Source organism: Hylobates moloch, unplaced genomic scaffold, assembly GCF_009828535.3.
Source record: "Hylobates moloch isolate HMO894 unplaced genomic scaffold, HMol_V3 SCAFFOLD_3, whole genome shotgun sequence".
NCBI classification, from domain to species: Eukaryota; Metazoa; Chordata; class Mammalia; order Primates; family Hylobatidae; genus Hylobates; species Hylobates moloch.
This window is the reverse complement of record NW_026652278.1, coordinates 82,747,833-82,762,031: the sequence shown is the minus strand read 5'-3', so window position 1 is coordinate 82,762,031 and position 14,199 is coordinate 82,747,833. Positions and strand designations below refer to the sequence as shown.

At 48.8% G+C, this 14,199-nt stretch overlaps 1 protein-coding gene across 6 annotated transcripts in view; it reads right to left on the bottom strand.

The window, feature by feature from the left end:
• WDFY4 (WDFY family member 4) overlaps window positions 1-14,199 on the bottom strand; it is a 294,231-nt gene that overhangs the window by 28,584 nt on the left and 251,448 nt on the right. For all 6 annotated transcript variants that reach the window (XR_009212844.1, XR_009212843.1, XM_032142065.2 and 3 more), the window contains 4 exons: window positions 12,293-12,335; window positions 10,685-10,804; window positions 7,963-8,080; window positions 7,153-7,262 (listed from right to left, as the gene is read on the bottom strand). Coding sequence is in view for 4 of the 6 variants with exons in the window: in XM_032142065.2 (XP_031997956.1) it covers window positions 7,153-7,262; window positions 7,963-8,080; window positions 10,685-10,804; window positions 12,293-12,335 (391 nt within the window). In the remaining 2 variants the exon portion in view is untranslated. The remainder of the gene's footprint in view (window positions 1-7,152; window positions 7,263-7,962; window positions 8,081-10,684; window positions 10,805-12,292; window positions 12,336-14,199) is intronic.

Here is a 14,199-nt window from a genome sequence, read left to right as displayed (position 1 = left end):
ATTGCTAAGAGATGAAGCAAAATTGAGGGCAAAATAATAGGAAAAGAAGTGGCTAGCAAGGACTATTCCTGAACATTGATCCAAGTTAAAATCAGGGGCAGTCTATAATTACGGTACGATGGCTAAAGCTGGAAAACCTGGAAAGAAATGTTCTATATTAAAGGAAATACTCCTCTCATGAGAGGACACGAAGTCCGTGTGCATCATTGTCTATGGATGAGCATTTCAATCATTATTAGACATTCGTAAACCCCTCTCCAAAGTGGCTTCAATTCTTGGCCCACATTCACAGGAAATTCAGTAACTGCACATGCTGAAGGACACCAAGAAGCACAGATATTTCTATAATATATGCTAGAAAGTCTATTCGTCCTTCCTGATGACACTGATCCAAATCAACCCGCTGCCACATCTGGATATGGAATTGGTTTTATCAGCAGGCTGACAAGCCATTCTCACTGCAGATATTCTTTCCAGTAATTTAAAAGTACCCATGCAAACAACTCACTTACAGGACCCTGTTGATATATCAGTTGATCTAACTTGCTGTCTTTAGCCAATCAAAGAGGCAGTATGCAATGGTGGAAAGCACACTGGCTTCAGAAGCAGGCTGGCTTAGGCAGGAATTTCAGTGCCCACTTACTTGCAGGATGAACTCAAGTGAGTTTCTTAATCTCTTTAACCGCCCATGCCCTTGCCTATGAACCTTGGATGATAGCTGTAGGTGCGAAAGCAATTGTGTGTGTGTGTGTGTGCATGTGTGTGTGTGTGAGAGAGAGAGAGAGAGAGAGAGAGAGAGAGAGAGAGACATATCTCATGCGATGCAGCAGGCACATATAAAGAGGTGCCAAATGAACCGAGCCCCTATGTCCTTTTCCCTGCACAGACTAGGATTAGAACTAGGGAGCAATCCTGGGCTTGGGTGCTGATCTCAGTGTGCATGGGGAAGGCAACCAGGAGCTCTAAAGGAGAAGGGGATAGAAGTTATGGAAGGTATGAGGTGGGGTACGGGGGGAAGTGAGGAGAGGCAGGATCTTCCAGTGCCGAGGACAGAGATAGGAGGGTGGAGAATCTGAAGGACTGTGGGATGACAACAGGAATAAGAGCCTGAACTGTCAGGGCAGCTTTTGGCAGCAACAGCACCTCAGAAGTAACGGGCCAAATGTGCGAGGGGAAAGGAAAGCTGGACTCAGCATTCTCTGAGCCTCTGCAGGAAAAAGCCAGGCCCTGACACGCTACTGAATAAGCTAAAGGCATAGGACCCTCATGGTGTTGGGAAGCCCATGCACTGGTCCAGCTGCCTCCTTGGTCTTGCTCTCACAGAGGACGGGATGACCCCAGAGTGGCCATTAGCTTTCCTTCCTGTAGATCGTGGCTCTTTTCTAAATGAGTGAACCCATTGAGACTTGCTGAAACCACGCTGCCTGCATTAGGAGGAGGAGGGTGGGCACGTAGGGGACACTCAGGTCAGCCAAAATGGCTCATGCCGTATCTGCTTTAGTCCTCACCACCCTCCCAGCTAGGGGTTATTTTAAAGGATGAAGAAACTGAGGCTCCGTTGTTCAATAATGCCAATTAGAAAGTTCTAGAGCCAGGAGATTATCCCAGGACTGTCTGTCTCTATTGCATGTGCTTTTCCAATACTCCTCAAGTCTGTATGATAAAAACCACACAGCGTTGGATATCCTGAGTGATTCTCCTCAAGTCACACTTTGGGCCCTTACAGACCCCATGTCCTCGCACTGTAATCAGAGGGAGGCTGGCAGTTTCTATGTCTAGCCCCACAGTCCTGGCTGCATCGGGTGGGCTGGCCCTGTGTGAGCCTTAGGGTACCACGAGGTGGGTTGCTTGCCTCAGAGGCAGGGGCTGAGCTGCAGGCAGCAAGTGAAGAGGCAGGCATGGTCCACCTGGGTGTCAGCACAGACACAGACGTTCCAGGTTCCTCACCTTCCCTGGCACACACTCCACCAGGACTCCTGGCACTGACCCCTCCAGGAGCTTCTAAGTCAACAGCCAGGATGGGCCAAATGCTGCCTCACGGTTCTCCATTCTCTCTGCAGTTAGCATCTGTCTTGTACAAAAACCAGCCATCTCGCCTCAGGTGGTTCGGAAAACCCTTCCCCACTGCTGGTAACAGCTGACTTCACATGGGCTGTGACTTAATTAACACAGCACTTTATTTCTATTTCTTATTAAATGCAGCAGCAGCCACTGCTGCCGTGTCTTTGGTGGGCGCCGGCTGCTTTGCTGGGCCCCACCTCAGCTAGGTCTGATCTCAGTCCTGAGAGCAACTGGTGCTTTTACTGGGGCAGAAACAGGTGCCTGGGCTGGGACCCCAGCAGGGACCTGACCTCCTGGTGACTCAACTTTCTTGAGGCTCACAGACACTTGCTCTAGGCAGGCAAGACTCCTAAGAACTATAACATCTTCCAGCTTGGGCAACACAGTAAGACCCCGTCTTTACAAAATGTGTGTGTGTGTTTTTTTTTGTTCCTTTGTTTTTTTTTGTTTTTGTTTGTTTGTTTGTTTGTTTATTTAATTATCCAAGAGTGGTGGTGCACATCTATAGTCCTAGCTACTCAGGAGGCTGAAGCAGGAAAATTGCTCAAGTCCTGGAATTCCAGGCTGCTATGAACTATGATCATGCCACTGCACTCCAGCCTGGGTGACAGAGCAAGACCCTGTCTCAAAAAACAAATGAACAAAAGAACTACAGCATCCTGGGGCTGCTGCTGGGGGAGACAAGCCCTCTGCCCTGGCAGACAGAGGAGTTCACACCTCCAAGAAAGTGGGGAAAACAGAGCGCAAAGCTGTCCAATGCCTGGTCACACTGCCTGCACGTGCCACCTGCTCAGATCACACCGTATATACATATACCATATTTTCTGGATTATAAAAATCTTATTGTAATAACAGGCTTGGGACAGAAAAACAAACAAACACATCAAGGATATAAGTATGCGTCAATTCTAAGACCAGCTCAAACCTAAGAACACTTAAACCTGAAGGGAATAAAACACTCCTTATACCCTGGGTTCTGAATGTACTGCACAGCAATAGGGGGTCTCTGTGCTATCCACAGTCTCTGCACATCGCAGGGTAAATGGGCCACAGTGCCCAGAGAACTCCATGCCTGCCTCTCTGCAACCCAGCAGACCACACTGGATGTGCCACACAGGCATATGGTACGTGACAGCAAAGGTGCTCCATGGCAGAGCTGTCATGCTGCCTGTCACTCTGCACTGGGGGCACCAGGGGCCATGCTGCACACACATGCAGCCAGCACATTGCATGCCTGCTGCAGCACCAGGTGACTGCCTACATGTCACACTGCATGCATGTGTGCCTGTGTGTGATGCTGCACGAGGGACTCCCCACTGTTCTACTGAAAATGTGGATGTGAAAATGGCACATGTCACTCTCCTCTGAGCACTGTGTCCCCTCCGGACAACCTCCATAGACCCCACCTTGCTTTATTTACCATGAGTGTTTTAGGCTTGGTGTCCCCAGGGCTAGAACCCATCTCATCTCCCTTGTCATTTCCTGAGGGACGTGAGCTCCCGGAGACTCAGCATCCTGAGATTAATCACAGGAGCCTCTCACAAGCTTGTGAGGGTCCAATGAGGCACAGCAGTGTTCACAGCAGCACCCTTCATTGTCATCAGAGGGAGGAAGCACCCCAACCATGGACGAATGATAAACAACATGTGGTCTACAAATACAGGGGCGCAGGACTCAGCCGTGGGAAACTGACACATGCCTCAACAATGGATGAACCTCGAGGACATTATGCTAAGTGCAAGAAGCCAGTCACAAAAGGACAAACATTGCATAATTCCACTTATAAGAGGCTTAGAGAAGACATTCATAGAGACAGAAAGTAGAACAATGGTTGCTGGGTGCTGTGGGGAGGGGCAGTTGGAGAGTTATTGTTTCATGGTTTCAGAGTTTGAGTTTGGGAAGATGAAAAAGCTCTGGAGGCAGGTGGCGGTGATGGCACAACCGTGTGTATGCACTTAATGACACTGAGCTGTGTGCTTAAAAATGGTTAAAAGGGTAAATTTCTTATTATGCCTATTTTCCACAATAAATAAGTATAAAATATTTTAAATAACAGTTGTAAGGTACTTAGCACCATCCAGGTGCATAGTAGGTGCTTAATGAGCAATCAGAGGTTGGAGCTGTTACGGAAAGGGCTTCAGAGGTGATCCTCCTACCCACATCCTTGATCTCACCAACAAGGAGACTGAACCCTCAGAAAGAAAGCGATCTAAGCAAAGTCAGACACGCAGCCCTGGGGATGCTGGGACGTGAGCCCCAGGATCACCACGTATATCTCCACTCTGGCTTATCTGTGGTAATAGGCGTGTGGTAGCATTTGCTCAAAGCAGAATGGAGACACGTGCGCTTTCCCATGCTGACTCTTACACATCCACTGGCTCTAGCTTCCTTGCCTGGGTTCCGCAGCCTCCCCATGTCTCTCACTTTTCCCCACTCCTTCATCTACCCCAGGTTGGGAGTAGTGCCTTGGGCTGCTTAGAGGGCTACTTTATGGGAGGCTCCTTTCCAGCCACCACAGGGGTGAAGCAAAGGTCTCTGGAGTAGATACGGGCCTCCCACTAGGAGGCAGGTGGGATTGAGGGAAGAGCCTGACTTCAGGAAGATGCAGAATATTCTTAAGGAGGTCTGCTAAGGCCCCAGCACTCTCAAAGAGGAGCCTGGTGTGTCCTCCCACAGAGGTAGCCTGTGTAGCCTTTATACTCATTCTCTCGAGAGCTAAAATTCTTTTTTTCCTAAGGAAAAAGCTGAAGGTGGCTGGTTCTTTTGCTGGTTCAAAGGCTCAGGTCAGGTGTGACCCACTAGAGGAGTCATTTAAAAGTAAGAAAGTGAGACCCAATTCAGAAGCATGTAGAGACAGCCCGGATGATTCCAACTTGGATGGGTCAATCTACCCAAGACAGAGCTGAGCCCCAAAACTCAGTTACATCAGGAACTTCAACATGGAAGTCAAAAGGGCTCAAGGTAAGATGACTGCATTTGTGTCACCTAAAAGAATGGACAATTGGTTCTGACCCTCTCACACGGGTTTAGACCATCTCAAACTAGTTTTACCTGGTCACCAATGGACCAGACTGGCTAAAATAAGCTTAAACCAGTGATTAGCTTCAAAGTGGCCATAGCCCAGATAATCCCGTTGGTTCACAACACACCTGTTAGGTCTGGCTCATGCTAAGTTGGAATACTTTGATGCAGTGCCTTAAATTAGCTTAAACCAGAGGAGACCAGCCTGGACAAGTTCAGACCTGCTCAGATTAGATCTAGCTGATTGCAGAGGGAAGAAGGGAACTAACAGTGATTGATCACCTATGTAGCATCAAGCCCTGAGCTGGGGGTTCTCTCCACATTTTCTCATTTAATCTTCTCAACAGCCTACAGCCCAGAGAGATGTGCATAATTAACCCTCATTTCCAGAGGTAAAATAACTTGCAGAAGATTTTGCATCTATTCAGTGGCAGAGCTGTGATGTAAATCTCACAGCTGAGGCTGTTTCTATTTCACTCTGTCTCCTCCCAGTGTGAAAAGAATCTTAGCAACAGGTAGAGCTGGGGTTTGGGGTTGTAATACAGCCTCCTGAAGGGGCAAGAGGAAACTCCAAAAGCATTCTGAACATTTAAACACTTAAATTCCCAGGATAGAAACCAGCGGCAGAATCCATCACTATCATCGTCAACGGTGATCATCATTTCTTGTAGATTAATGAGTAACATCTGGATGGGATTCCTGGCATGGGGTGCAGCTCTGGGACCATTTGTTCTCCAAACCAAACTTACTTAAAATGCTTGTTGCCTGAGAAAGGCTCAGGGGAAGCACACTTATTATTTTTGAGTGAATTTCCAGGGAGAGGGGGTTATACAATGTCTAGACGAGTTATGCCGTCAAGGAGGGAGAAGGCTGTGCCAAGAAATGTAAGACAGGAGGAAGTTTGCTCCTTATTTGGAGAAAGTGCCTTGACCTTGCCTACCCATTCCTGCCCCAGGGCTCAGAGTTGGCTTTAGTGCTGATGCAGGGTGGCCTTTGGTCTCTCGGGGTCAAGGTCCTCTGAGTGACCATAAAGAGTGACCTCGCTGGTGAGGTCAGACCCAAATGCACAGTTCTTGGGATACCCAGACTTTTCTGAGATGAGGCTTAGGTGTCAGAGCAAGTCTGTATGTTCAGTGGCCTGTTGCCCACCCCAGCTCATGCCCTTCTCTCCATCGGACCATTGCAGGGTCTGGATCGGGGCAGCCCATACACCCTGTGCTATATTCACTTCAGAGTCAGCCGAGCCAGCTGCCCTATCTGAGGGCTATCTCCCCATTCAAAAGCTGTGCCCTGGGATAAAGGGGTTCCTTGGAAGCAAGATCCCAGTAATAGGGGTGTGAGGGGAAGAGGGGAAAGGAGATTCTCAGCACCCTCACAGCACTGCCCATGAAAGACTCCATCCCAGAAATCCCCCATGCCTTGGACACCAACCTGGCAACACTTAGACATCAGACTGGCCATGTACAATACAGGAGGCTCAGCTAAATTTAAATTTCATGTAAACAACAAATAATTTATAGTTTATCTGGAATTCAAGTTTAACTAGGTATCACGTATTTTTATTTTAAACCTGGCGACCCTAAGCTGGTATAATGATCTGTTAGCATATGGGTGGGTAAGTTGGTTTTGTCCTTCGAAGCCTTTCAGTTTGTTCTTGGTACAGATTTGTGCATTCTGATGTCTTGAGTCATATTGTTTTCATTGTTCCTTCTCGTATTTATTTTTTTAATCCTTGACCACCTGCCTTTCTAGTCTCCAAGCTTCCTGCTTTTTCGTTTTCCACTAAATCTTATTTATGTTAAATCATTTTTTCATGTCTCATTTCTTATTTTTTAGAATCATTTTGCAAGACTTTGTTGGGCAGATGTGCAAGTGTAACTGAGGAAGAACAGCCTGCCTTGGCTGGTGAACCAGAATCCTGGAGCCAAGGTCAACTGGGAATCAATCGCTAATGACTGAGTTTTTAGCAGAGGCATCCTGTCTTTGTTCAAGCCCAGGTCTTGGTCTGTGTGATACAGGCGTGCGTGTGTGTGTGTGTGTGTGTGTGTACGGAGAGTGGCGGCAGCTCACCTGCAGAGCACAGAAGGCCTGGGTGAAGGGTTGCATCCGGACCAGGTAGGAGGCCACGATGATGGCCGAGGAGTAGTGGGTATAGTAGTGGCACTGGACGGTCATGTCTCCTGCAACAAAAACACATGCTTGAGGGCTGCTTCCTTACCTGCGCTCACGTGAGGCAGATATGCGTGCTACACTGTGTTCATGAACAGCATTAAAAACATACATTCATTGACGTTTAGGAAATGAACAGACCTAAAGAAAAACATTCAGGCAATGAGGTCACAGGTGGCACAAGAATGTGGCAAAACGTCTAAAGATGACGTAGATGGACAAAGTTTGGGAGCTAGAGTCACACAAATGCAGGCTCTGCCATTTAGAGGCTGTGATCTTGAGCAAGTTGCTTAAATTCTCTGAATTTCACTTTCCTTCTCTGTGAAATGGACCACTGTAATATATGAACACAGGTTGGCCTGCCCCTGGCAGAGAGAAAGTGCTGAATAAATGTTAGTTTCTTCTGCCATTGCCTGCCCCTAGGCATGGAGTCATTACCTCTTAGCATTATATTTCTCCAGCCAGGCTGCATGTTAGAATCCCCCGGGCTGTGCCACACCACAGACTTATTTAAATCCAAATTTCTAGAGGTGAGGCCTGGACATCAGTATTTTCTAGAAGCTCCCCAAGCACTTCTTACCACCAGGTTAGAGTCCTCTATTCAAATGTAATTACTTGTAGGCTAGGTGACCACCTTAATTGTTATCAACTATCATTTTAGGGCATCCAGATGAATAACACCGCACAAAAAATCAAGCTGGATCTACTCACCTTCAGTTTTCTCAACTTCTTTAAACCTCTGGATAAATTTCAGCTTCCTTTCCTTGGTCTGAGCACCCATGGGCTTTGAAAGATCCCGGAAAGTCTTCGGATTCGTCAAGTTCAATGTCTAGAAGGCAGATGTGCAGCTGGAGTTAACTCCCCGGACGTGCTTGTGCCCTAGGAGCCACGCTCTTGAGTTTTATGGTTCTCTTTATTGGTTTACAGTCGTTTGGTCTGACCCGCCTCTGGTGGTTAGCTGGCAGGCTGGGGTTTTATGGCCCCAGAGCCAGTGATCCACAAAGACTTAAAAAGGGAGAGATGAAAAATAAGAGGAGGGGAAGATTGAGTTCACACTCAACCTGTTCCAAGTTGACCCAAATCAGAACATGGCCTCCAGCTACTGAAAAGACACTTTTAAAAGAATTCGTGTTGTCTATGAGGCACTTGGCTCCTAAACTGCATTATGTACTCCAAAAGTTCAGGGTCCTTGCTTAGAATCAAACTGATTTTACAGGAAGTTAGAAGTCATCTGTTCAGGGAGGAAATGAGAGGAACTTGCTCATTTTTCCTGGAGGTCCACTCCTTTCTGGGCAGTGAAAGCATGCTGTGAGCACCCCTTCCCTCTCTTGGAATATACCGCAGAGAAAACAGGACCAGTTTCAGAGCCAGGTGCTCTGGAAAACTTTTTCTTTTCATGTTCTGCATGTTAGCAGAGGAGCCAAGAATTGCTGGGGTTTGCATTTCTTTATAGGAGGAGGTACCTGTGTATCTCTTTCTTTTCTTTTTTCTGAGACAGAATCTCACTCTGTTTCCCAGGCTGGTATGGAGCGGAGTGGTCCTGGCTTACTGCAGCCTTGACCTGCTGAGCCCAAGTAATCCTCCCACCTCAGCCTCCCAAGTAGCTGGGACTACAGATGCGTGCCACCATGCCTTACTAATTTTTGCATTTTTGATAGAGACGGGGTCTCACTATGTTGGCCAGGCTGGTCTTAAACTCCTAGGCTCCAGCAATCCTCCTGCTTCGGCCTCCCAAAGTGCCAGGATTACAGACATAAGCCACTGTGCCTGGCTAATAACCCTTTCTTTTCACTAGCAGTGAATCCTCAAAGCTCCACTGGGGGCCAAGGGTGTCACTATCTCAAATGCCTGCAAAAGCCAGGGGGAAGCAGGGGTGAGAGTGCAACGGCCCCTCTTAAGATCCCAGTGAGTGCTGGAGGGGACACATGGAGACCCACACTCAGCTTTCACAATCTTGCCAGCTCAGAAAAATTCCTAGTTGCCAGATCTCATCGTTTTCCAAAAGATATTGGAAATCCAGATTTTTTTAAAGGAGAAATCTCCTAATTTTTAAGTTGATAAATAATTAAGGTTTTAAATACCTAGTATGACCTAAACAAAAAAGGCTTGCAAACCACCACTTTGCAGCATGTGAGTAGGTTTTGTGCTTGAAATGCCTCAGCCTCCGATGGACCATTAGTGCAATAAGTAGCAGCCAGTGCTAGTGAGAAACGTTTTGCCGCATTAAATGTCTTAAGAGGGGATGAGAAGTCACAAAGGACTGAGTCTCCCTCTCCCAAATCCTGAGGGTCTGCCATCCAAGCAGCCCTACGCAGGACTGGCCAGGCTCATCTGAACAAGTAGCTCAGCCACCTTGTGTGCTTTACATATGGCCCAGCACCTCTCCAGATGGCCAGAGCCCAGGTGGCCAGGACACTGCTCCATAGCTTGGTTGTCCCCATAGAAGCACAGACATCACCCTGGTCTGGCTGTGGAGTTTTTCTCCCCATCCTTTCTCTGCCTGCTGGGGCCCAGGGGTGGAGGCTAAAAGAGATGAGGGATCTGTTCTTGTCATGTCACCATCAGCCTCCCCTGTCACTACACATCTCAGTCCAGATCCCAGATGAGGCCCAGACACTATCATCTCTGTTGCTGAACTCAAGCTACAGGAAGAGTAGCTTGTCCTTTCTGTGTGTCTGTATCCCTGTGTCTCTCTCTCTCCTTTCCTCCCCAGGCCCCTCTCCTGCACACGTTGATTTTAGGAACAAATTCCATGGCCCACCTCACTTGTGACTGCCTCACCCCACAAGGGCTGACCCATGGCACCATCTTGGTAGATGGCATCAGGTGCCTTCACTGTGGAGAGTAAGCCAGGAAGCCCCCTGGGGCTCATGTTAGCAACTATGCTAGTCGTGTTGATCATTCCACAGGGGGAGTCAGGACAGGAACCCAGGCAGCCAAATACCAAAGGCCACGATGGGGTTAAGAGATCTGAGGCCGGGCGCAGTGGCTCATGCCTGTAATCCCAGCACTTTGGGAGGCTGAGGCGGGAGAATCATTTGAGGTCAGGAGTTCGAGACCAGCCTGGCCAACATGGTGAAACCCTGTCTCTACTAAAATACAAAAAAAATTAGCCAGGCATGGTGGTGCACACCTGTAATCCCAGCTACTCGGGAGGCTGAGGCAGGAGAATCGCTTGAACCCAGGAGGCGGAAGTTGCGGTGAGCAGAGATCGCGCCACAGCACTCCAGCCTGGGTGATGGAGTGAGACTCCATCTCAAAAAAAAAAAAAAAAAAAAAAAAGAGAGATCTGAGCTTCAGCAGCCGTTAGGCCCAGGTACCCAGGTTCACGTGACAGAAACTCCTAGAAAAGGCTCTGCATGCTGACTTAGGGTCTCTGTTATCAACGTCTGAACGTCTGAGGGCAGCTGTGGTTTCCACATGAAGACCTTACCTCTGAGGTGTAGTCTGCGAGGACCCAAGGGAACACTGGGTACTGCATGTAGTCATTGCAGGTTCTCCCAGCCGCGGTGTTGAGGTACATGAGATACTCAAAATTGCTGATGTCCCTTTTCTACCAGAAGAGACAGAAAGGGGATAAACCAAACATGTTTGATGCTCCCGCAAAGCCAGGGGTTCCACCCTCAGGCCTCAGCAGCAGGCCCTGGCTCTGTGAGTGAGGGCAGGCAGCCAGCCCCTCGGTCACTTTGTGCACATCTCATGCATGAGCCAGCACCAAGTCAGGGAGCCACACACAAATATCAGTATGAACAGAGGCAAATATATTTGGGAAGCAAAGTCAGCAAGGAAAAAAAAAAAACCCAATGCAGTTCAGCATCCAACACCAAGGATAAAACACGCTTTTGTGTTAACTATTGGATGCAGTACTCAGAAGTTGACTAAAATCATAGCACAAATGCTGTGGATGAACTGACTGTTGACCTATTGATGGTTAGAAAATAAGCAGAGGGGCCATGGCAGTCCCAGAGACAGAGGCCCTCACTCCCAGGCTTGATGGTCTGGCTTCCTCTGGGACTTTGGGAACTGCCTATTCCCTATCCCTGCCTGTTGGGGTGATGCTCACTCTTAAGGGTCCTCTGCCTCCAGATGGACAGTCACAAATGCAGACAGGGCATATTGGGAATAAAATCCACCAAGGCTGCCGAATGAGTGAGCGATCCAATACAGCCATCATCTCTGACATGGGGCCTGTATGCTCAGGGGCTCTCCCTTCCTCAGCCTGCCCCTTGGGAGAGGATTTTTGACCTGAGTGACTAAGACCTACTTTCTCATTGTCCGCCAATCTCTACAACTGTCTCTCTTAGGGTCTCTTCCTTTCTTTGAGAACCCTGGGCTGAATGTCAACTTGTCCAGGCTGGGAGCCATGTGTATCCTCCAGGAACAAGAATTGACACCCATGCTCCGCCCCCTATGTGGTGGTATACATGTGTATCTTCACAAATGGGGTGTGTGTACCCACTCGGAGGCATCCATAGTGTACAGGTGCGTGTGCGCACACACACGCGCACACACACAGGCACACATGCACATTCCCCAGCTCTGACTCCAATGTGCAAGATTTGTCCTCCATCACCGACATCTGGTCAGGGAAATGTCTGGGACATTTTGGTAAATTAGAAAAATAAGATCCTGGCCAGGCACAGTGGCTCATGCCTGTAATCTCACTACTTTGGATGGCTGAGGCGGGTGGATCGCCTGAGGTCAGGAGTTCAAGACCAGCCTGGCCAGCATGGTGAAACCCTGTCTCTACTAAAAATACAAAAATTTGCTGGGCCTAGTGGCGGGTGCCTGTAATCCCAGCTACTTGGGAGGCTGAGGCAAGAGAATCACTTGAACCCAGGAGACAGAGGTTGCCGTGAGCTGAGATCACGTCACTGCACTACAGCTTGGGCAACGAGTGAAACTCCATCTCAAAAAAAAGTAATAATAAATAATAAGATCCCTTCTTGGTTGATCCACACACTTCCTCTCCATCGCTGGGGCCTGGGTCATTCTCTGGTTTGCATTCCCAGAGGGCTTCCCTCTGGAGGAGCTACTGTACCTGCCACTTCTGCAGCATGGTCCTGTCGGAGCCAGGGTATCTCCTGTGGGACAGAAAACCATGGTGGTGACTAAATATACCAAGGCAAGGATACAAACAGGGGAGAGGTGGGGCTTGCCTGGGCTTCACGGGACCAGGGTGTTCAGGAAAGCTGCAGACTTCCCAAATCCCAGAGCAGCTCTCAGCGGGCAGCGCAGGGAGATGTTGTCCAGCTCTTCCTGCCCCACCCTGGCCTGCTGAAGGTTAGGTTCTTGCAGTCAGTGTCCCTCTGCTGTGATGCCAGAACAAGCGGCTGCCTCAAGAATTCCAGGGGACATGCAGCCTCAGGCTTGGGAGCCTCCTTCACAACCCACACAGAATTCCCCTGCCACATCTCGGCCTTCTTTATCCCTGCCCCGACCCCTTGTTTTGCTCACGGATAAAATACAAACAACATGGAAGGCCATGAGATATGGCCTAAGAGTCTCCCAAGAAGTGTCCACAGTCACCAGTTTCTAGTGTATGTTCCAGAAAATGTTTTACCCTTATGCCTGCCTATATGCCTACCTAGTTTTTTTTTTGGTTGGTTCTAAAAAACTTCAATCATACGTGGGATCACATCATACACCCGCTTCTCCACCCAGCCTCCCTTGTGCTGCAGCAGCCCTGGAGACCGGCTCACACTGCCCTTTCGCATTCATCTCTGCAGCCGCAGGGCAGGGTTGCACAGCTGGATCCTAACTGATTCATCGCCCCCATGACAGGCTTTCTTCTCACAACTGACATTTCCAGGATCACCTTTTGGCACATGTCTCTGGGTACTTCTGTGAGTGTATCCATGAGAGATTTCTAGCTGTGGTGCTACTGGGTTAAAAAGTATGAGTATTTACCATTTTGCTACCTATAGCCAAATGGTTCCTTTAAAAGGCCATACTAATGTACATGGCTAAAATTAAGACTTACATATCAAACCAAAGAAGTCCCATTGTGGACTGCCCTGGTAGGAAAAAGGGTAACAAAATGCAATACTGGGGAGAGTGTGGGGAGGAGCCCCTCTCCCTTCACCTGAAACGTCTCTTCTGTTCAGCAGAGATTATAGAGCCCAGCTCCTCAGCCTCCAAGGTGCCCCTTTGCTCCTTTTCCAGCCATTTCTTCCCCAACTCCATGAGACTCTCCTCTACCCCCAAGACCAGATCTTCTCAAGATGCTCCACCACACCAAGCCAAATCATATCCGTTCTCTCCATCCATCCCCTCTGCCACAGTTCTATTCAGGTGCCTACAGACCCAGTCCCCACATACGCTGTGCTCCACCTGCATGGTCTGTGTCAGGACTCTGCTGGGCTCAGTCTAGACAAGGCTTGGCTGCCCGTGTGTCCCACGGGGACAGTGCTTCTTCACCTTCCCATCATAGCCCCACCGTCACATCTTCTGTCCTGGCCTCTCCATCCCTCTGCATTCTTTACTTGGCAGATTTTCCATAAGCAGAAAGCAACCCTCAGGCTGGGATTTACCTCTTCATCCCTAATAGAGAAGTCATCTATTTGGGCCATGTATCCAAGCAAGCAACACCCAGTAATAAGCAGAGGCAAAACATGTTCCGATGTACTGCTTTAGCTTGCAAAGGGTCAAGTGAAGATTTGGTTCTCCTGCTGTGTCTGTGACTCTGCCACCCACCCAGTTCTGGAGGGTAGGCTGCTCTTAAGGCTATAGGCAAGGGCAGAGCCCAGGCTGGAGACAGTGAGGGTCATCCCCTTGAAAAGGACCTGTGCTGGGCCCTCCAGAGCCATGAGCATGTGGAGTTGGTGCACCACAGCCTGCTGCTCTTGCTACTCTGTTTTAGAAGTTGGCAGGGGAGTGAGGACAGAGGAGTGAAAGCAGTGGAGCTAAATGTGCCTGTTAGGATCCAGGAAATGAGATTCAGCCTCT